This window comes from Saccopteryx leptura, chromosome 4 (genome assembly GCF_036850995.1).
Source record: "Saccopteryx leptura isolate mSacLep1 chromosome 4, mSacLep1_pri_phased_curated, whole genome shotgun sequence".
NCBI lineage: Eukaryota > Metazoa > Chordata > Mammalia > Chiroptera > Emballonuridae > Saccopteryx > Saccopteryx leptura.
Genome location: NC_089506.1, coordinates 90,989,816 through 91,014,679, shown reverse-complemented (window position 1 = coordinate 91,014,679; position 24,864 = coordinate 90,989,816). Strand labels below are relative to the sequence as shown.

The 24,864-nt window shown below is 38.9% G+C and overlaps 1 protein-coding gene across 2 annotated transcripts in view; it reads right to left on the bottom strand.

The window, feature by feature from the left end:
- The window catches only part of DIAPH3 (diaphanous related formin 3), a 522,354-nt gene that overhangs the window by 372,675 nt on the left and 124,815 nt on the right, over window positions 1–24,864 (bottom strand). For both annotated transcript variants that reach the window (XM_066380803.1, XM_066380804.1), the window contains 2 exons: window positions 3,219–3,293; window positions 3,065–3,134 (listed from right to left, as the gene is read on the bottom strand). In XM_066380803.1, coding sequence (XP_066236900.1) covers window positions 3,065–3,134; window positions 3,219–3,293 — 145 coding nt within the window. The remainder of the gene's footprint in view (window positions 1–3,064; window positions 3,135–3,218; window positions 3,294–24,864) is intronic.

Sequence of the window (24,864 nt, the reverse complement as noted above, 5' to 3'; positions counted from 1 at the left end):
AGACAACTGAACTGGCCAGGCAATGCTCACTTCTGTGATGCACTGGGCTGGGTCATTTCATACCTATAAGCCAAGAATAAAAAGCAGGCATGGGGCCAAAGAGTAGAGTATGCCTCGATAATCATTCCAGGGAACTGTCAGAGTCTTAGAAAGCACCACTCAGATCCAAGTCAAAAAGTCAGACAAGGATTCCCAAGTACCCAAGGACGGGCTCTGCCCTACAAAACCTGAGGACCGAGAAAAGCTTGCCTCCAGCAGCCCCCCTTATTTCTCACCCACCTGGCTATCCTGAGCCAGTGCCTGCCCTTCTGGAACCAGAAGCCTGTGGGTGCTCCAGCCACTCAAGGAATTTTCAGACTGATTTCCTCCGAGTGACACTACCTACCTTCTCTATGAAGCCCTAAACCATCATGTATGAAGGGTAGCATAGGAGTATTCTCTGATCTCATGGTTTTGACCATCAGCCTGTGAGACCCCCAAAACACCATCATAGACAGTATTCTCTGAGTTTGCTAATGTATGTAAAATTGTGTAGTTATCATTTAAGTCTGGAATAAGATCAGATTGTCACTAATCAGTAGCATCTAGAACTAAAGATATATAGAATTGCTTCCTATTTGTGTAAAATTACTCTCACTCAATTAAAAACACAAAGTAAAGCAAAACAAAAAAGCTTGACTTTCTGATAGAAACAGTCAACTTACCAGTGCTGGCTTGTAAAGTGCATTAAATGAAGGCTATTATAAGGTTACAGAGGTGGTGACAAATTTTGAAAGGTCTAAGGATGTCTCTCTACTGAATGTCAGACTCCCTCACTCCGGATTATATTAAAACACATGTTCTAAACCAAGGACCAATGGCAGGTTCCAACTGCATTCCACATGAGAGCTATTATTACCTAATAGATAGAATTTCAGGCCACTAAAGAAGTGACAGGTGAGGAAGGTTAATACCCTAAATCCCTGTATAGGACGCCCAACACTTCATGCATACTGGTGCTAAGCACCTCGTCCCCCTCCCCACCCCAACGCGGGGAGAACCCGGCAGCAGAGGTGCATGGGGAGACGGGCTGGCCTCAGGAACGAAGCACCCTTGTTGAGGGTACAAGTCACAGCCACACACGGAAAGACAGCGGACCTAAAGGAAGCCCCTTTTCTAATTACCTTTTAATTTAAATAAAGTTTCAACCTGACTTTTATTTTCTTCCTAATATTCACTATCTTTTTCCATTTAAAAATACTAGTTAGTCCAATGTAGTGTTTTAAGAAATTCACTTTCATAACATTATCAAATTTGCTTATTAATTATATAAATAATTACTAGTACAAAATAAGGTACCACATTTTTTCTCTTAAAGCCTAATTTGTTCATCATCCAGTGACCTCTTATAAAGACTGCACAGTGACATATAAGACAAATCATCTACAGGTCTTGGGACAAAAACAAAAAACAAAACCTTTGCCAAAAATATCAGACAGTATATAATACCAATTCTAAAAATCAGGAACTTAACTTTTCATTCTTATTAGCACAGGCGAGAGGAACAAAGAGCAAATTATTTCAGCTCCACATACGCAAACTAAGCAACACAATGTTGTTATAAGAAGTTACATTAGATTAATTAGAATACATAGACAAAGTTTACAACCTCTCCAATTCAGTCTCAAACCAAGCAGGAATATTATCTTCAATATGCCATGTCACCTTGATTTGACCACGATATTCTTCTCAGATTGCCCCTCTGGCTTGAACACGTTTCTGGGTTTTCTCTACTCTCAGACTTTCCAGCACTAGTGACATCTTCAATTTCTATATTTTTACTTTAAAAGTAGCCACCTACAAGCAGTACTATGTACACACAATATGAAAAGAGTTCTTCCTATCAACAGTTTCTGATTCGTTCATTCACTTATTCTACAATATAGTCTACAAAACGTATAAAACCTACTTAACACAGAACAATAGAAAGGCTTGAGATTTCTACATCAGATCTTTTCCAGGAAAATCTTATCCACTTAGACAGGGGAAGGAAGGAGAAAAATATTTCATTGGTTAAAAATAGAAAACCTAGCTCCAGAAAATGCTGAAAACTACATAAATAATTCAGTAAGATAAAAATAATTAGAAAACATAAATACTTGCTACATTTAGTAAATAAAAAGTACAAAATAAATATTAAGAATTTAAATATCAGTACTTAAGTGTGGAGTCCTATAAAGGTTTATTCTAAAAATGAGAATAAGGGAAAATATTAAAAATAAAATTAATCAGAAATAGTTTTTCTTATAAAAAACAAATCATATCATTATAAGCACAATTTCCTTTCCTGTTGTCTAACAGCAATTAAAACACCTATCATTACTCACACATCATGAGGTAGATGTGTTTAGATGTTGGAGCTAAAGACATAGCATGGGACAGAGCAATTTCTTCAATTAACAGGATAAAAGAAATACTGTCAAAAAACCTAGTTTCTGTAAAGAGCCTCAAGTGTTTCCCTCTTCTTTAAATGTGCAAACCCTGCAGACCTGTCATACTGCACTTGGTCTCAACAGTGCTTGTATTAAGCATCACTTACTCCATTTCTGGGACCTGTTATAGCATTCATTAATTGCATCGTAGAGTTAAATACGTAAACTACAAAAACTGAGTCTTTACAACTTGAATCTTTGGTACTAAATATTAGTACAGACCATATTTAATAATCATGTATGATTTTAAAGGTGATACATGCTATGGTTTTGAAAATTAAAAGAGGGAAGGAGAGAGACAGTGAGGGAGAGGAGGAGGGAAAAAGGCAGGGAAGGAAAAACATTAACATGGGGGGAGTTAAACACCAGAAGAAAGTACAGTACATTCATCCCCAAGTTTCTCTGCTGGGAGACAGTTGTTTTTACACAAAACTAGAAATCATACAATTCAATATTTTTTCCAGTATGTACTAAACAGCATACCAAAGCAACACATCACTTAAGTGTAAATTCTTCATTACACAACTCTAATCCTTAACGATTCTAGAAGAACTGGTGCAGAACGAATACAATATGACAGACCATGCACATACCTGTGTATTCATCAAAGCCTTCAGACACTGTATGACCTTGTGCTGATTCTTCTTTACAATGTGTTCTTGTCTGCATTGCATAAAATATACCAGTGTTAGAATAATCATTGGACATGCAAACGTAATTTAACTGAAAACAATTATCAATACTTACATTTTGCTACTGATCAGTTTTTCCAAAATATTCAGTAATAATCCGAGTCCCTCGTGTCCAAAGCTTTCCACCCAACTGAAAAACAGGGAAAAAAGATAGTTACACATTAAGTTAGTGTTCTAAGTTTAGAACATCACACTAATACTATGCAAATACTTTTACAACTGTTATATTCTAATCATAAACAAAATATAAGAAATCTTGTACAAAATCATTCACAATTCATAGTTATAATTGTGATAGAAGGAACAAAAGTGAAATAAGCTAGTAAGTGATGTGCATTCTTATAAATGTTAAAAATTTCCCAAGTTTCAAAGTTCAATTGGAGAGAGGGAGAGAGAGAGAGAGAGAGAGAGAGACAGACAGACAGACAGACAGAAAAACATACAGGAAGGGAGAGAGATGAGAAACATCAATTCTTGTTGCGGCACCTTAGTTGTTCATTAATTGATTTCTCATATGTGACCCCTTAGTTGTTCATATTGATTTCTCCAGCTCAGCCTATGACCCCTTGTTCAAGCCAGCAACCTTGGGCTTCAAGCCAGTAGCCTTTGGGCTCAAGCCAGAGACCATGGGGTTGTGTCTATGATCCCACGCTCAAGTCGGCAACCCCCACGCTCAAGCAGGATGGGCCCGAGCTAAGCCAGTGACCTCAGGGGTTTGAACCTAGATCCTCTCTGTCCAGGGTTGATGCTCTATCCACTGTGCCACCACCTGACCAGGGACATCTCTGTTATTTGAGTATTTTAATCCTGCCCAAAGCACCTCTATTCCATAAACTCACCAATACAGTTACAGTACTATATGTAATTAGGACATTACTGCCAATAGAAAACAGCTTACCCTGATTATAAAAAAAGAACAATTTTATAGAAATTAATAATTTTATTCCAGTGGTGATTTGGAAAGCCTGTCTATAAATAAAAATGGTAACAGTCTGTCTTCAAAAAGATGGAGGAAAGTAAAATCTATGTGTATATTTTTCTTTGTATACATGTTTGTATATATATTTGTTTGCATGTATGATTTTGTGTGTATGCGTGTAGCCTTTGAAAAATGGAATGTTATAAACAAAATTTCATCCAATCAAAAGCAGCACATTATAAAGAAAAAAAAGTTTAAGTCATACACCAGGACTACTGCAAAGTTCTGTCCGTTTCTATCACAAGTTTCGACACATAAGCACATGTTTATTTGGCGCATGTGTGCCTATTTTTATCACTTAATGTATACATACTGATGTAGCAAATTAACTAAAACAAAGTTGATTCACGTTAGTCTTATGTGTGAAGCAATAGTGTACCCATGGCTACTGATAAAGTTCATTTATGCCACTGTAATTTTTACGAATTTCAACAAGGAAGAAATGCTATAGAAGCATGTAGAAATTTATTGAAAGTGTTTGGTGAAGGTACAGTTTCTGATAGGACATGCAGAAGATGGTTCGAAAAATTCGAAACAGGTGATTTCGACCTTTCTGATAAGCCACGTTCTGGGCAACCATCTTTGATCCATGACAATGTTGTTAAGACCATGTTGGAGAAAGATCCTTTTCTGACAACATCGGAGATCGCAGAAAGGCTTAATTCAGCTCAGCAAACCATTTCGGACCATATTCGGAAGATAGGATTGGTGTGGAAATATTCAAGATGGGTGCCACATGAATTAAGTCAGAACAATTTGGATGATCGAGTTGTCGTATGCACATCTCTGCTTGCTCAGAACAAAATCGAGCCCTTCTTGAACCGGATGATAACTGGGGATGAAAAGTGGATTACCTACGAAAACATCGTAAGGAAAAGGGCATATTGTGAACCTGGGAAACCTAGCCCTTCCACCTCTAAACCAAATTTGACTCTGAATAAGAGAATGCTGTGTATATGGTGGGACATTCGAGGACCAATACATTATGAGCTTTTAAAACCGAACGAAAAGCTCAATTCGGAGAAGTATTGTCAGCAACTGGATAAATTAAAGACAGCAGTCCAAGAAAAGAGGCCGGCGATGTTCAATAGGAAGAACATCATACTGCATCATGATAATGCCAGGCCACATGCTGCTTTGGGGACTCGTCAAAAAATTGCAGAACTAGGCTGGGAAATTCTGTTGCATCCACCATATTCACTGGACTTAGCACCCTCCGACTATCACTTGTTTTTGTCCTTACAAAATTTTTTGAAGAGCAAAAAATCCAAAAATGAAGAATGTATCAAACAAGCATTGGTTCAATTTTTCACATCAAAAGATAAAACATTTTTCAAAAATGGGATATACAAATTGCCCTCACGCTGGCAAGAAATCATTAGTAATAATGGCAATTATATTATTTAATAAAGTTTATTGACAGTAAGAAAAATTTGTATTTTGTTTTATTCCAAAAACGGACAGAACTTTCCGGTAGACCGTATATATACCATATTCTTACTTAAGATACAATATAATATTTCCTATAAAAATAAAGCTAACAGGCCCTGGCCGGTTGGCTCAGTGGTAGAGCGTCAGCCTGGCATGCAGGAGTCCCGGGTTCAATTCCCGGCCAGGGCACACAGGAGAGGCACCCATCTGCTTCTCCACCCCTCCCCCTTCCTCTCTGTCTCTCTCTTCCCCTCCCGCAGCGAGGCTCCATTGGAGCAAAGATGGCCCGGGCGCTGGGGATGGCTCCTTGGCCTCTGCCTCAGGCGCTGGAATGGCTCTGGACACTGCAGAGCGGCGCCCCAGAGTGGCAAAGCATCGCCCCCTGGTGGGCATGCCGGGTGGATCCCGGTCGGGTGCATGCGGGAGTCTGTCTGACTGCCTCCCCGTTTCCAGCTTCGGAAAAATGAAAAAATAAAAAATAAAATAAAGCTAACAACCAAATGCAATATTTTATATAAAAAATAGAAATATTATTTAAAAATTCATCTTCATTTGTACACTTCTGTGAACACAGCTTCACCACATATTAATACTCAGAATTTCTGATTTTAGCTCTTCCCCCAAAAAAGCAATTTGCCATTTAGACCAGCAGACTCTTGCCAGATTATTTTTACTTATCTCTTCTCTTCTGAGAACCATATAATAAGTAATTCGAGAAAGTACTTAAACAGTAAAAAATACTCTGCTGTAAAAGACAGAAGATCCCTATCATAGTTATGGGGGAAAAAGTTAAATAGAAGTTGGTATTTCACACAGACACAGACAGCAAGGTGGCAGCAGGCAGAGGGAGGGGCAGAGGTAGGTGGAGGTGAGTAAAGGGGAATGAGGACAGAAAGAGGCTTTGCTTGAGGTGGAGGGTGTGTGATGAAATGTACTAGAAACCTTAACATTTTGTGAACAACGTCATCCCAATAAACTCAAATTTTTTAAAAAAAAGAATGTGTTTTCAAACCGGAATGCCTCTTCCAAAGTGAAGAGTTTACTCTGCACTATCAGCAACTGACGTTACCTGTGGGCATTTCAATTCCTGCCTTTCTGTTTCATGAAAACACCTAAGGCACCATGGCATCCCGCTTGACTGTTTGCCTTGCTGACTCCTCTTTTGTATTTATTCTCATTCCACAAGCAGCAGGGAAGCTTGAAATCAAACACCTGAGGAATAACGTGAGAGCTCTACTCGGCCGGCACTGAGGTGCAGGCAGGCACTGCTCATTGCTGCGTTGGTGGCTCAGGGTGGGACTTCAGTTTTGTTTAAAGTGAGTTTTCAATAATCTCCATATTCAAAAGTATATCCATAAAGATATTCTAAAGCTAATATGAATGGTTTCGGGTGATTCATACTACTATCACCTTCAGTCATTGTGGACAATAAAGTTACTATTCCTGAAACTGCCTTCTACCAAGATACACAAATTTTAAAATTACGTTAATGTAACATAAAGACTTTGTAGCATTTCATATGCTTATCTGGGAGTCTACTATAAAATTTAGAAAGCATACCTATCCAAGTAAATCAAGATAAGTCTTCTGGTCTTAGTAATAATAGAACATAGCTATTTTTAAAACTTATCACCACAAATATGACTAGAATATAGGGACCCAGAGAAGTTCCCAAATCAACCATTTCTGGACCCACTAGAAACCTCTCTTTTACACTGTAGAATGGGAACCATTAAAGTAAAACTTATATTTACTATGTATATGACATATAAACTCTCTATAAAACAAAGTTGAATGTATAGAGGGATCATACCTAATAACTTTATACTACAACCTTTCAAATCATAGTGGGAAGTAATTTATCAACCACAATAAAATCAGAGAGGTTGGGAACAGTCTAATCAAAGGCAGATCGCATTTCATAAAACATCAAAAACAAGAAAAGTGGGAAAGAGTGTCAAGAGAAGAAATTAGAATGCCTGATAAAAAAGAAACGCTATAATATTTAAACATAAAAAAAACACTGATGAAAGTACTCATAGAAAAAGTAATAATGAAACACAAATAGGCATAAAAAGCCTCCCTGTTTTCCTAAAAATTTGCAAGGCCAACATGCTGTATTAACAAGTTGTCACCCACAAACTCATTTAGTCAAAAGTTTTGCTCCCACCCCTACTATTTTCAACATTATTCTTTTTAAGAATAGGGGCAAATATCAGTTCCTATCTCTTTTAGGAAAGATGTTCAAGATAAAAAGTGATATTGAGTAGGTAAGTCCGCAGTCCTGACAGAGGTTTATTGAAATCCATAGCTTCCTACAAAAGTAAAAAATTTCTCATCATCAGTGTAAGAAGCAACCTGGAAAAAAAAATTATCAACTGATCTATAAATGATCAATCTTCAGGAAACAAAATCCGTACCATTTATTCTGTGCCTGTCAGCACAGTGGCATCAGGCACTACGTGGTTTCACTATAAACTGCAGTCATGGATGAATAAGCATTGTGCAAATGTTTTCTCTTCATGAATAGAAATGGTACAGAGATTATCATGGCATTTGTATTGGGAGAAAAAACTGCTTTAAAACAGCGAAAAGTAATGTGCTAAGTACTAATTTAACACAAAACCTACCTCTTAAAATTCTATATTACAGGAAATATTAACCTCTTTTCTTTTAATTGCCTCCAGAGAAACTTCTAAGTATACTGCCATTTAGCCCTTCCTAATAGGGATCTCCGGTAGAAGAAAAGATGAAGAGATAAAAAGAAAAAGAAAAAAAAGAGGAAGGAGAGCAGGTCTCTAGAATTAAATGTTCAAACCACCTTTAAATATTCAAAGCAGTTTAGGCTTTCAAATTCAGTTAGTGCTTCCAGAGATGCGAGATAGAATTAAAAGTGTGCAAAGTGGTTTCCAAAATACCGTAGGTTTAATGAAGCCGATGCAGTCATGTCATTGAAAAGAAGAGGCAACAGTCAGGTCTCAGACTTACGTCCTGTCCAGAGGTACCAAGCACTATCAGTGTTTGTTTCCCACAGACTAAAGTTCAAGTTATTAGCTCTCTTTCCAAATGTGCCATAAGGAGGGGAAAGACAAGTGCATCACAGATTGTCAGAGCTGGAATAAACCTATGGAGTATAGGAACCATTTCTTACTTGTCTTTAAAATCTCCAGCACCTGGGGCAGACTATGCTATGAATGGTTTAGAATAAAACTGAATCTCCTTCCAATTTTATATATAGGAAAGGAACACAGAGAGAGAGGTGAAGGTCACTCAGAAATAGCATCCAAGTCTGCTGATGCCCAGGTGCACACCCTTTTATACACAGAAAAAAGCACAAAAAGATGAGGTGTTCTATGCAGCATCACTGAGCCTGTTTCAGACTTCATTCCAGGAACATCAATTCTGATTTTGAAACTGGTACTTATCCGTACTGAACCAAGGGTGACAAATCTGAAGACTCTGCCCTATACCACACTTTAGGACTTGAATGACTGCTGCTGGAAGGGGGATGTTTCATTACTACTAAAACTCAACTGCTCGTTAGCAAAGTCAGCCAGCCTTTAATAAGGGCTCGTTGTGTGCTTGACACTGTACCATATATGAGATATAAACTGGATAAAACATGTTCTCTGCCCTTGTAAGGATCATAGACTAGTGGTCGAAACAAATATTGAGTAAAATTTTTTCCATAATGTAGTAATAAGTGTTATTAATCATGGTGCTACGGGAACAGAAGGTATAGCATCTATCTACAGCTTGGGAACAAAACAGCTGATGTCTGACCTGAGTCTACAAGGAAAGAGAGGTTTCTATGCAGGAGATATATGCGAAGACATTAAATGTTAAAGATGGGGCCTGTACTGAGCACACAAGTAGCTGTATTAGAGATAAAACTAATCAGGTAAAAAGGAGCTTAATGCAAAATACTATATATAATGCCATGGGCAATGAGAAGTCATTAACAGATCAGGCAAATGTGTCAGACAGAGTAATTCTACCTCTACCCACCCCCCAAAGATGGCCATTTCCTAACACAATAACCTATGAATATATTACTTTATATTGCAAAGGATATTAAGGTTGCAAATCAGATGATTATAAAATAGAGAAATTACCCTAGATTATCCAGGTGGGTATAGTCTAATGATTCTTCAAAATTGAGACACTTTCCCAGCTCAGTGAAGAACACAAGATGGAAGAAAGACATTCAGAACATGAGCAGGACTCAACCTGCCTTTTCAAGCTTTTAAGACAGAGGAAGAGGAACATGAGCTCAGGAATGTGGGTGGACTCAAAAGGCTGAAATAACCCTAACAGGACAGCTAGCAAGGAAATAGGGATGAGAGTCCCATACTGCAAGGAGTTGAATTTTGGCAACAACTCGAATGACCAACCAATAATCAACTCAAGTAGAACTGAGTCACCTCATTCATGAACATGGGGTATATCTCCATTTATTTAGAACTTATTTTATTTCCTTCATCATTAATTTACAGTTCTAAACATAAGTCATATATGTAATTTTTACATTTACACCAGTGTATTAGTTTTTGAGCAGCAGTCAATGGTGTTGTTTTCCAAAAGTTCACTGCTAGTATAAAGAAATACAACTAATTTATCAGGAAAAAAATAAACCCCCACATAACAAATTTATCCTCTAATGTTAAAGTGTATATAGTACAGTATTGTTAACTATACGCACCTTATTTTATAACAGATCTCTAGAAATTTTCATCTTGCAAAATACAATTGATTTTCCTTTGTCTTGAATCCTACAATCTTGCTAAACTCACTGATTAGTTCTAGGAGTTTTCATAGAATCTTTGAACTTTTCTATGTAAACAATCATGTCCTCTAGAAATAGGAACATTTTTATTTCTTCCTTTCTGATTCATATTATTTTTATTTCATTTTCTTGTCTCATTGCTCTGGCTAGAATTTCTAGTACTATATCGAATAACAGTGCTTAGAACAAATACCCTTGGCCTTGTTCCCATCCTCATCGAAAAGGATTTACCATTAAATACAATATCTGCCATAAGATTTTTGTAGATTTTCATTATCAAGTTGAGAAGGCACCCCTATGCATTACTTTCCTAAAGTTGCTATAACAAAGTTAACAACAGAAACTTATTCTCACAATTCTGAAGGCTAGAGACCCAAAATCAAATTCTCAGCAGGGCTAGGCTTCCTCAGAAACTGTGGGTAGAATCTTTCTTGCCTCTTCTTAGCTTCTAGTGGTAGCTGTTAATACAGATTTCTACACCTCAATCACAGAACAAAATTCCTTGTGTCTTTTCTTCTTATAAGAACATAAATTATACTGGAGTAAGGGTGCACCCTACCCCTGTATGACCTCATCTTAATTAATTACATCTTCAGTGACCCTATTTTCAAATAAGATCACATTGTAAGGTGCTGGGTGTTAGAACTTAAATATTTCTTTCTGAGAGACACAATTCAGTCCATGAGACCTATTCCAGTTTTCCTGAGAGTTTTTATACTGAATAGATGTTCAATTTTGCCAAACACTTTGTCTGCATCAACTGATACGATCATGTTTTTGTTTGTTTGTTTTTGTTTGTTTTTTTGGAGAGAGAGACAGGAACACAAGCTGTTCTTGTATGTGCCCTGACCAGGGAATCAACCCAGCAATCTCCGCGCTCCAGGATAGAGAAAGGGAGAAAGGGAAAGAGAGGAGGAAGAAGGGAAGCATTCATTTGTTGTTCCACTCAGTAGTGCATTCACCGGTTGCTTCCTGTGTGTGCCCTGACTGGGGATCGATCCTGCGACTCTGTGGTTTCAGGACAACAACACTCTAACTGACTGAGCTAACAGGCCAGGGCCTTGACTTTTTTTCTTTAGTCTTGCTGACATAGTCCATTATAACTCTGCCAGCACCCTGAAATTAAGACTTTCAGTCTCTATAAGAGTGAGAAAACAAATTTCTGCTTATGCCACCTCGTCTGTAGTGTTTTGTTATGGAACCCCTAGCAAACAAATACACCCCTTTACCCCTCCCCTTACAGTATAATTGTTTTAAGTATTCCCTTGACATATTTAGGACCACATCCCAGTGTTATAATTGTTGCTTACCATCAAACAACTCAGAAAACATAAGAGAAATAGAAAGGATACCCATATTTTTACTTTCTTTTTCCCTAGTATCAAGGTGCCTTCTTTTCTCATTTCCTTTCTACTATTTAGAAAGCATCCTTTAGGGTGAGTTTGCTAGTCACAAATTCTCTGGGTTTTCCTTCATTTGAGTATGGCTTGATTTCCCTTTCATTCCTGAAGTATATTTTCACAGCACATAAGATTCTGAGCAGAATGTCCTTCTCCTGCTTCATTTAAGAACTATTTGTCATCCTGCTTTTGGACTCCATAATTCCTGATGAGAAACCAATGTCATTTGAATTGTTTTTCTCCAAGTACAAAGTACTACCTCCTGCTGTTTTCAAATTTTATCTGTCTTTATATTTCAGAAGTGTGACTGCCATGTGTCACTGTGCATTTCTTTGGGTTTTCCTGTTTTCAGCTGGCTTCCGTGACACTCCTCCAGTGGAGGAAAGAAAGGCACTAACTGCCAAGAAGGAATGCAAATCCAAACTGCCCACCTGGCCTCCAGTGACACCTGGGAGAGAAGGCTCTTGTACTGCTGAGCATGGGTGGGGCCCTGGCAGGGAGAAGTGGGACTGCATTGCTATGCTCACCGTATCGCCTCCACTGGCACCATCTGCAAGGTAGGAGTTGATTGTGGTACAAGTTCAACTATCTGCTAAGTCTACTGTGACACAAACCCAGTGGGAAGACGGAAGAGCACCTCATTATTGCCACGGGGGAGTCTGAGTCCAGGCTCCCCACTGGGCTTCGATGGTGTGGGCGGAGGCGGGGCTACAGTTATCTTCCATGTCATTTGGTGAGCAGAGACCGGTCACTGTCAAAGTTTTCTGTATTGCTGGCTGCCCCTTTCATGGACCTTTGGCTTCAAAGAGCAAACTTTTGGGTGGACTTCTACTTGTATCTGTTGGCATTTCTGGGTTGCCTACTTTTTTTATCTTCAAGTCTGGGATAAAAGAGGCAGAAAGAAAACCCAGAGAACTCACCACCACGTTGTTCTTTGGGTCCCAAGTTTCCAAAACTATGAGCTGTCCTGTATTTGTTTCATTTTATAATATCTAGGTTTTTTAGTTTGTGCTTAGCAGTAGAAATTGGAAGGATTATATCTATTCCATCTTCCTGGAAACTCAAGCCTGAAACGTCCGTTATTAAAAAGTGAGACTAGGCCCTGGCCGGTTGGCTCAGCGGTGGAGCGTCGGCCAGGCGTGCGGGGAACCCGGGTTCGATTCCCGGCCAGGGCACATAGGAGAGGCGCCCATTTGCTTCTCCACCCTCCCCTCCTTCCTCTCTGTCTCTCTCTTCCCCTCCGGTAGCCAGGGCTCCATTGGAACGGGGATGGCCCGGACGCTGGGGATAGCTCCTTGGCCTCGGCCCCGGGCGCTGGAGTGGCTCTGGTCACGGCAGAGCGACGCCGCGGAGGGGCAGAGCATCGCCCCCTGGTGGGCAGAGCGTCGCCCCCTGGTGGGCAGAGCGTCGCCCCTGGTGGGCGTGCCGGGTGGATCCCGGTAGGGCGCATGCGGGAGTCTGCCTGTCTGTCTCTCCCCGTTTCCAGCTTCAGAAAAAAAAGAAAAGAAAAAAAAAAAGTGAGACTAGGTAGAGGCTCTCACCACGGCTCCTAAGAAAATGCAGAAACAGTAGCAAAAGAAGAACCAAATAAAGATACTCTACCATAACAAATCCTGAGATAATTTTAAAAAGAGAAGAGTCACTTTCAAATAAAATAAAAAAACTGAATTCAGTAGTTTATAAATAACTCTATAGAAGTAAACTTCTGATTGCAGAAGAATTAAAAAAAGGGAAAGAACAGTAAGGATAGTGATGATAAACATAATACGGTATAAAGAGTTGATGAAAGAAATCAGAAGGAGGAACAAGAAGAGGTAAATAAAACAAATGATTAAAACAGTATGTAATAAACACTATGACAAAAGCAAAGGAAAGTACAGGAGCTGATAAGATGGCTATCTACTAACCCAGCCTAAAGCTAGAAAAAATCTTGCATTAAAAAAAACTATGCCTATAATCTTGACATAAGAAGGTGCTAACACTCATAAGGTTAAAAAGCAGAAATCGTAATGTGGTATTTTTTATTTTGGTTCAAAAATATATTTTTGTTCACATCAAGAAAATGTGTGCAAGTACATGTTGTTATACAAATACATTCGTAGTCATTTTCTACCTAATCAACTCATTCAATGGCCCGCTATTCCATGTGTGAAGCACTGGCTAATACCCACGGCATAATGAAGCCCCAGAGTTCCCCTCTCTTATATTCACGTTTCTGCTCCCATCAGCGATTATTTGTGATTACTTCCAAACCCATTTCTGCTAGTCGCACTTATTACTGTAATTATATAAATTAATTAAAATTACATAAACATTGAAAACATATCATTAGGACAACATATCACTGGGAAGAGTTTCTGTTTCTATGAAAATGTTATTTCTATGAACTTATCATTGAGACTACATATCATTGGGGAAAGAGCTGATGTTTCTATGAATACTGACCCTAATATTTTGAAAAAGTTTTTTAAAAGATGACTATTTAAAAGTGCTAGAGAAATAGATGCAGGCACAAATATACATAGTCAAGAGATATCACCAAAAAGACTTTTCTAAAAGAAAATAAATGCTACACTCATTACTTGTAAGAGCCTCTCCATTCCTTTTTCTCTTAATTTTATTTTGAGTGAGAAGAGTGGAGATACAAAGACAGGTTACCACACGCACCTCAACCAGGATCGACCCAGCAACACCCTGGCAACCCCCACCTGGGGCCAATGCTCTGTCCATCTAAGGCCATACTTGCAACCGAGCTACTTCTAGCACCTGAGGCAGAGGCTCAGAGCCATCCTCAGCGCCCTGGCAATGCGCTGTAACCAATAGAGTCATGGCTGAGGGAAGGAAAGAGAGAGACTGAGTGAAGAGGAAGGGGGAGGAGGGAGATGGTCGCCTCTCCTGCGTGCCCTGACTGGCAATCAAACCTCAGACATCCAATGCAGAGCCAATGCTATACCACTGAGCCAACTGGCCAGGACCCTTTTTCTCTATAAAAATACCAATATGAGGATGATAATGCAGGTGTGGTTTATGCCATCAGCCTGTGCACACTCCAGAAAAGGTCTAGGTTCCACATCAAAGGTTCAGAGAAAATTAAATAAATAAAACAGATGTTTGTTTTAAATCTTTAAAAAAAACTGTTTAGGGAATACATAGTCATTTATTTTATGATTCCTTGCTTTAACCAACTCTTTCAAATAAACAAGAGAACTTCCCCAGCAGACACGCCACTTCCTAGAAATCGTAATGCCTTTCTAAGTAGGTGATATTATACATTTTTTCTTCATTTTGCCTTTGTGTATGATCTTATTTTCCTGTAATAAACCTACATTTTTCGTAATAAGTAATTTTTAATTATCCAAAATAACAGTCTTACATAAATGCCTCAGGAATACAGTTATTTTGCTAAAAATCAATATAAGAAGCTTCTTGAAAGGGGAAAAAATATATCACTGGTCACATGCGACAAAGTAACAAATTTCATACCTTAAACTTAGAAGGTCACCTTTAATAGTGTATAATATCCAGACCCAATTTACATATCTCTGTCAGGGCAATATATCACCAATGCTGAATATAATTATAGCTTATTTTAAGCTTTTCTTTCCAAACACTCTTAGCAAGGTGACTAAATATTTAGAATGAACACTGGGTAGGGGGGAGTGGGGAGAGCATAAAGCAATTATCAAGCCCTGGAGGGTAAAACAAACCCACACCCACAACCCAGCTGATGACTCATCCAAAAACAGCACAAGACTATACAGCCAGACAAGGAATTCAAGAACTAAATGATTGTTCTGATTGTACAATCTGTCAAACTTCAAAATACAATCATTAATACGTATATTTTCTAGAAATTAACTTTTAAAGAAATTATGTCTTTAAAACTAAGCATTAATCTGACTTCTAATAGTAGAAGAGATAGTAGAGTAACAAACCAAGTACATTCTCTTATAGTTACCTTTTAGCCATAACACATTCAAAAGCATGCAATGTCTAGGGAAAGTATCCCAAATAAAATTAAAAAAAAACAACAACAACAAGAACAAGTTCATTGCAATAATGCAAACCACAGCAGCTATATATGACATTTGAGCTCTTGATGTTTAGATGACCAGATAGCAAGAAAACTATGGATTTAAAATAACATACTCATATACAGTGGTACCTTGACACACTGAGTTCAATTTGTTTCATGGCCAAGCTTGTGACTAAATTTGCTCATGTGTCAAATTGAATTTCCACATTTAAATTAATGGGAATGCAATTAATCCATTCCAGCCCCCAAAAACCACACAAATTTTGTTTTATATACTTTTAAATAAGAAAATGTATTTTATAAATAACAAATATATATATATACACATAATAAGAGAGAATCTAAAGAAATAAACTGGTTTATAAGTATATTTACCTTCAAAGTCAGGTGAAGATGCTGGCGGGGAGGAGACTGGCGGAGGAGGTTTTCATTTCGTGCACTATTGCTTAACATAACTTACACTACACAATGCTACATTTAATTGCAAAATTTAACTTACTACATATGATATGTAACTTTATCACTAAACTATCACTAATTGCTACTTTTTTACTTTGCTTAATCATCATCATTTACTTCGCTGACTTTTGGCTTTTTTGCCAATACTTTTCCTTGCTTTCACTTAGAGGCCATTTCAACAAAACCCTTTCCATGGAAGTTTGTTTCTTCCTCCCTTTCAGAATGTTCGGCCGGCCATCTAGTGGAGGGTGGCGGGAGCTCATGATTCAAATATCTGCTCCTGACTTAAAGCACAAAATCCTGCCAGTGACTGCTAGTCTCTCAAGTTGCTTGTGATTTAAAGTGCTCGTGTGTCAAGGTACCACTATATAGTATTCTAATCAAAACTTAAGTACACTGTTAAACATAAAGTAGAAAACAAAATAGGTTGAAACATATTAAATATTAGTATGTTTATTAGTATCAAATCAAAGGCATCATTAGTTAATGATGTCTTTAAGTACTGACTACAGTTGACACTTGAAAAACTCAGGGGTAAGGAGTAGAGTCGAAAATCCACACATATCTTTTGACTGACCCAGAAGTTAACTATTAACAGCCTACTATTGACCACAGCCTTATAGATAATATAAAAAGTTGATTAACACATACCGTATTATTAAAGTTATAAAATTTTAAGAAAATCATAAGGAAGATAAAATACATTTACAGTACTGTACATAATATTTTCTAAAATCCACATATAAATGGACTCATGCAGTTCAAACCTGTTGTTCAAATTCAACTATAATTTGACAAACAGTATATAGGGAAAGAAAAATTATGATCAAATTGCCAATACCTGTTCCCCTCAACTCTTCCTACCCTAAATACTTGTAACTACTGACCAATAGTGGTCCCATAGGTCAGATCCGTCCATAAACTTAAGTCCAAAATCTGCCTTTGATTCTATCAATCATTGCTGGCCCTTCACTTACAATGTTCCCCTCCACAGATTGCCTCACCTTTCAAGGGTCAATTCAAGTTTCCTTCTTCTTTGAACTCTATAATTCATTTGGTCACTGGGTTCCACATCCATGACCCCAGATATCCCTTCAGTTACTGTCCATTTCTCTTCTTTCTTTTATAGCAAAGTACCTCAAATTATTTCATGACAAGCATAGACACTATTACTTCACCAACCATTCACTCCATCTAACTTCAATCTAGCTTCTGCCAACAAATGCCAAAAAAATTGTTTTCTTAAGGTTACCAACAACCCCCCTTGCCAATTCTGGCCCTACAATGTTGCCCCCTTCTCAGTACCATTCTATGTTGTCTCCATTCCCTTCTTTTGAATACTTCTGGCTCAGATTTTCTGGGTTCTCCTCCTGCCCACTGGCCACTCCTCAATCTCTTTCCCTGGCTCTGCTGCCATGATGGACCATGGCTGGAGGTCCACAGAGCTGGTTCTGGGCACTCTTCCATAGCTTTCCATTATCTCTGCATGCACACCTCAGGACCTCAGCCATTCTCAGGACTTTATGTATAACCCACATATACACAATAGCTAAGTACCTGCTCACTTCTCCACTGAGCTCAAAACTCATATACAGCAGCTTGCTTGATACTGCAAACTGTGAATCTCTAGACATATCCAATTTAACATGTTTAAAACAGATATTTTGGTCTTCTTCTTCAAAATGCAAGAAACCAGTAATAACAAACATCTTCCTCCATCAGAGTTAAGGGCACTACTATTCATTTATTTGCACAGGTCAAAAACCTAGGTGTCATTTTTGATTCACCACATCCAATCCATCAACATGTCCTGCAAGTCTCTACCTCCAATCTATCAGCAAAATCCACCCACTCCTCACCCCAGCACTCCTGCAATCCTTACCCCAGGAATCCTCATTATCCCTATGACCACTGCCATGATCTCTCATCTCCCTGTCTACCCTCCCTTCCTTCAATCCAGTCTCCCTACAGCAGTCCTTTCCTGCATCAAGTTCTTCACAAGCCACTTATACAGCCTGGCCACTGTCCCCCTCTCTGATGGCTCCGCCCTCCTGTCACATTATTTTGTGACCTCAGGGTCTCTGCTGCCCCAAAGATCCTCCAGGCCTATGCTTATCTAGTTCCTCTCCTTTAAGTCTCTTAAACTTCACCACTTCAGGAAGACTTTCTCTTGTATTTAAAAACTGTCTATCCACTTATTCTAAAGGCTTTATTTTGTCTTGACTGAAGTGATTATATCTTTTATTTATTTACTTGTTTTCCAAGTCTCTCTGCCATACGCCTCTTGCTACTGTGGTACCTAGCACAGCACCTGGGAATACTTGTTGCATGGGTAGATTAACAAATACATCCTCTGCTTTACTCTAGTGGTATGTTATCCATATCACATACTTAAGGATTTAGTTTGATAAGACCTGGTGGTACCATTTATGTTTTTAATGTATGTTTGACATCTCTCTTCAAATGGAGGATCAGTAATCTGAAGACAGGGAGAAGCCCCTGCACCTCTTCCAGGCTTCTAACAAGGAGGTGTTTAAAGAAACTCCAAATACTTGACCTCCTAAAAAACTAGCAGTACAGGCTCCTGCATTTCCTTTTATTTCATTCTTTAAATTCCCTATTTAACACACACAGTTTTTCTCTAATAAATCTCCTATTAGAATTCGACAGCAACATGACACTCGTTCTCCTCCTCAGAAATTCATAGCTTGGTGGAGAAAGCAGCCACACCTACAGACTCAAGAGGGCAATGTCTCAAAACAAGTGCACAAGGAAAATTATGTAACATTCTGATCTCTAAAACCCCATTGTTCAAAAGGGCAGCCACTATCAACATGTGGATATTTAAACTTAAATTTCATTCCCGAGTCACCTTAACCACATTAGCTCGACAGCCACATGTGGTGGGCACCGAGCACATACACACAGAACATCCCCATCACTACACGCTCGCCTGGACTTCTGTACAAAGGACCCAATTTCTCTTGGCCCTGCAGAGGCACTCCAGGTCATCTCAGTGAATAAAACCCTAAGGTGGGTATTTCTTTCCTTTTACCTTTTATAAATCTTAAGATACAAAACATGTTCAACATCTAAAAACTTTCTGACATATATTGTCCTATAACAAAAAAAAGAAAAGAAAAAGAAAAACCTAGAAATTCATGACCAATATTGATGATAATGGACTTACTCTCTGTAAGATTTTCTGAATCATAGAAATTAAAACTTCCTTCTATTATCAACAGACTTTGCCTTTTGTATCAAGGCCTTTCTTTATGCATAGATATGTATTTCTCTGTATAGAGCTTTGTCAGTGGATACCAAGAAAATGATCATATTTTCAATCCTTTGCTTAACTCACCTATCAATACTTAACATATAGTAGCTAGGCCAAAATACTTAGTCTAAGGAACACACAATATAGAGTCTTTATATGCAGGACACTAAACTAGGAGCTTCTGTGCCTGCAGTGCAGTAATTCTCCACTGAAGCTGTGTATTTTCGCCAAAGAAACCAAACTATTCAGTAAGTCACTTCATACTGATCGCTGCTACAGATTTGAACACATAAGGTTTACATTTCCAAAAAACACAATTATCATTGAAAAGAAGGGAAGTTTCTTTTATTTCCGCTTTATATCCATGAGAAATTGTGTAAGTTTACTAGCAGTGTTTTTCACAAATTGTAATGGCATAACACTATCTTTGCTGTTGTCTTTTAAACAGTAAATTAATTTTTTCAAATAATTAGTTTCAGTCACATATTCTTCCTTTTATACATAAATATCAAACTACTCTATTTTTAAAATAAAGATTTGAGATCCTATGGTATATTACGACTGACTTTACCTTTTAACGACATTTTTGGAAAAAGAAAAATAATTTCGCTATTCAAACAACAATTTACATTTTATTTTAAATAGACTAGAAAATATATTTTTAAATAGATTCGGAACATTTTACGATTCTAGGGCCTTTCAAGTCAAATACAAATTGATCTACACAGCTTTTATTCATCAGGTAAGAAAAATAAATATTTCTCTATTAAAAGCAATTATTTTCAATATTACTAACCTTGCATTTAAGTAAAAGCTTTTAAGATACAGGTAAAGTTAACTCTGAAACCAAGAAATTATAAAACATTTTAATACATCTACAAGCCAAAGTCACACTATACTATGAATAACAGTACACAAAAGAGAAAGTCTCCTACCAGAACATTCAGTCTCCTAGAGAGTCTCAGAAAAGTGACGTCAGCTTTGGAAGAACTGAGAAAGTACTGAAAAGTATTAGCTTGCCCTTTAGAAATATCAAGGTAGTACCCTTCTGAAACATTAACAGTTATTTTCTTCCAGGGCATTTTCCATTAATATTTTATTTACTTAACATACTTTGGAAAGGAGATTAAAATAACCTAAAATTAGAGGGCATTTTCAACAACTATTTCTTTAATAAGCAATATCAAATGCCATAAAAGTTATGGATCTTGAATGATAATTTAGACATAAATAATACAAGGCATATACTAAGATATATAGCAGTGTCTCAATAAAGAAGTTAGGAAGAATATTAACATCTTACCTACACTTTTTGACTTATTAGAAAAAAAATGAATTATTTGACTTATTAGAAAAAGTGCTTTTAAAAGGTAAATGCCCATGTCTATGAAGAAAATAGTTTAAAAAAGCATGTATCCCATTACTATTTTAACCTAGCAAAGGGGATGTTTCTGTGGCCCGCACGATGTGCTGCCACACTGCTGATGCCAGAGGCAGCCACACGACAGCCGCAGGGACCACAGCGACAGCACTGCCTGTCAAGACAGACCTTCGCTCTCCTATCCTTGAGTAACTGGTATGAAGCCTTATCTTTCCAAACCATCAGTCTCCATTAGATCATTCTTCTCTCACAACTCTTTGTAAGTTTAAAAACAAAAAGTCATTCACATTTCAGACCTGAACTTCTTTATGAAATCTAACAGCCCTGGACTTAACTTTGAGAATATAACAGTCTGGCGGTATACGTGTCGGAGGAGAAAGGGGCTCCACAGAAGAACTATGGTGTGTAAGCAGCACTGTCTGATAGAATGGTTCACAGTGGCAGACAGTCTGTATGTGCTGTCTAAAAGCAGCCACTAGCCAAATGTGTCTTTTGAGTACCTGAAATGGTTTTTTTATTTAACTGTAATTAAATTTAAATAGACACAAGTACCTAGTGGCCACCATATTAAATAGCACAGGAAAGAAAACTTGGAGCCACCTTCACTACTTGCCCGTCCGGCGTCCTTGTCAGAGAGACAAAGACAAGAGAGACAGAAGAAATACAAGAATATAGATAGCTAGAAAAATCTTTATTTCTCGTGCCTGTCTCAGAAATTTTCACCATTAATTTCAGTGTAAATCTGTACATATTGCTAATTCTCAAACATTTTTATAAGGACAATTCAAAAAACTAGCTCGTCTTCTAAATGTAAAATTCTAAATCATGTAAAAGAATAAAAACAAACTGGAGCACATTATCAAAAAGAATGTATATTATCCTCCTCCTTTCATGTCTACCAGGCAAGAGGCTTTCTACTATTTCCCCCAGAAGGGAACACGGGGGTTTACCTCTGGTCACTCCCTCCACCCCATTATCTGAACACCTGCCAAGGACTGATTTATCAAGCCAGGGAAAGTGGGAAAGGACAGTGAGCCTGCAGGACCTCAGCCTGCAGTTATCTGTTCTCCCACCTAAGACAACACAGCAAGTTCAGTCACTGAGAATAAGAGGGACACTTCACCCGCAAGTTCCACTTGTGCCCGTGACTCCGGCTCTGCCAGCAGTACACTGGTCCTGCGCCTCACCTCAGCTCCGGGTCTACTTTTACAATGTAGTCAGAACTCAAGGCAAAAAAGGGAATGCACATTATCTCCACAAAACCCAGGGTTTTGCATGCGTATGCGTGAAAAAGAACAGCAACTGAATGGGGGAAAAATGGAATCAATGCTAAAAGGTCTCTTTTTTGTAGAATTTAGGGATGAGTCATAAAGAAAGAAAGAAAATCTTTGGAAGGCAAAACAAAAGAGATAGAGAAAATATTGCTTCATATTCATTTTGAAATATCCCTTAATTTTTGTGACCAGTATATACTAAAGTAGATAAACGCAGAAGGCCTGGGTGACTGGTAGTGACAATTAAGGAGGAACAGACATCAAAATTACGACTAAATTACAGAACAACCAGCCTTGAGAACCAGAGGATATCAAGAAGCCACGATGAGACCGGCAGGAGAAACGGAGATGTGAAACGAGCAGGTCCCACACCCACACTGGGGTTAAGAATCTGGTGGGTATCTCAGCTGCGGAGGTCCCCCGAGGAGCAAGGAGACCCAGCCCCACACTGGCTGCCTAGCCCAGAGCACCAATGCCAGGAAGAGGAGTCCTAACAATACTTCCATGGCCGTGAAAATCATAGGGAATTTTCGCCTATGGAGACATTCCCCCCAACCCCCAGTGAGACAGAGGGCTGCTGGAGCCCGAGGCATTCCTCCTAAAGGGCCTATGCGTGACATCACTGGCTGAAGGAAGCACGGGCTCTGAGCTCCAAAGCTGGGGAAGCATCTGGAAAAACGCCAGGAAGAAACGGAACTGTCTGGCTTTGGGGCGCCATTACCACTCTGTTGGGCCCTCCCCCCCTCCCATGCTCAGCCTGCAGGAGCAGGCAGGCTCCAAATCTGAGGTCCCATCAAGGTGACTCCCTGAGAACCAGCCTGCCCAGCTCACATGCAGGCTGAACCTCTCTCGGAAAGCTACTCAAAAGTGGCTGGCCATGGCTCAGGCTAGGGACTTCCCTAAAATCTCTCAAAGGTCCACAAATTTCAAACAGCAGTCAGTGGCTGTCCTTGGTGTATCCTGTAGCTCTAAGTGTCCCCCAGCCCGGCACTTGTGGCAGCCAGCCTCAGTTCGCAGCCTAACCCCTCCCATGCCTCTCCAAGCCGAGCACAGGCAGTGACCAACACAGATCACTGTGTAGTTCCTACCAGATGGCCCCAGCCAGGCACAAGCAGCAGCTGACCTTGGCCTATACTACAGCCTTCCCAAGAGGCCCCAAAATCAATTCAAACCACAATGAGGGCACCACCTAGTCAGCTCCACAAACAACACATCCAAAGTGTGAGCCCAGCAGGCACCTAGCGCCACTACAGTAGACCTCACTCTGTTGAGTCAGCTCCCACACATCAGTTTGTGTGCTGTAGGTACAGCCAGTCCTCACAGCCAGTCAGCCTGCGGGCCGACTTACCCCACTGACAGGCCAACAGCAATCAAGGCTCAACTACAACGGGAGGGCCCACACAAGGGACACCCCTGGGGCACCAAGCACGAGGGACCAAGTAGACTGCCAGTGGGCCCCACAGGACCCTACTACATCAGGCCACCTGCCAAGGCTGGGAGATGTAGCAGATCTAGCCAGTGTGTAAGGACAAATACACTGAGGCAGCCAAAATGAGGAGAAAAAGAAACAGGCTCCAAATGAAAGAACAAGACAAAACTCCAGAAAAATAACTGAACAAAATGGAGGTAAGCAATCTACCACATATAAAGTTCAAAACAATGGTTATAAAGATGCTCAAAGAACTCAGGGGAAGAAGAGGTGATCTCAGTGAGTACTTCAACAAAGAGACAACACACACACATAACATAAAAACCATTAAAAAGAACCAGTCAGAAACGAAGAACACAATACCTAAAATGAAGAATACATTACAGAGGATCAACAGCACATTAGATAAAGCACTAGATCATATCAGGGATTTGGAAAAATAGGCAGTGGAAAACACCCAATCAGAACAGCAAAAAGAAAAAAGAAATTTAAAATTGAGGATAGTTTAAGGGACTTACGGGACAACAGCAAGCGTAACAACATTCACATCACAGGGGTATCAGAAGGAGAAAAGAAAGAGCAAGAAATTGAAAAGCTTTGTAAAAACATAACGATAGAAAACTTCACTGGCTTGGGGGAAGGAAATGTGCCTGCAAGTCCAGGAAGCACAGCCAAGGATTCTGCCAAGCAAAGTTAGGGGATATTTAAAAAATGATTATGAAGCTATAAAATATCCCCTAATTTTTGTGAGCAGTATACCAAACAAGATGAACCCAAAGAGGCCCACACCAAGATACCACATGATTAAAATGCCAAAGGTTAAAGACAAAGAGAGAATCTTAAAAGCAACAAGAGGAAAACAGTTAACTCTATGCAACGGAGCTCCCATAAGGCTGTCAGCTGATTTTCAGCGGAACTCTGCAGGCTAGAAGGGAAGCGACTGGCATGAAATATGCAAAGTGGAAACCAAGGACCTCTAACCAAGGCTGCTGTATCCATCAAGGCATCCAAGATAAAGAACTTTTCAGACGAGAAGAAGCTAAACTTCATCACCATCAAACCAGTATTACAAGAAATGTTAAAGAAGCTTTTCCAAGAAGGGGGGAAAAAAGATTTAAAAAAATATGAATAATAAAATTGCAGTAATTACATACCTAAAATATGTATCTTTATGTTCACTGCTACATTATTTACACATATTGCCAAAACATGGAAGCCACCTAAGTGTCCAATGATAGACACCTGGATA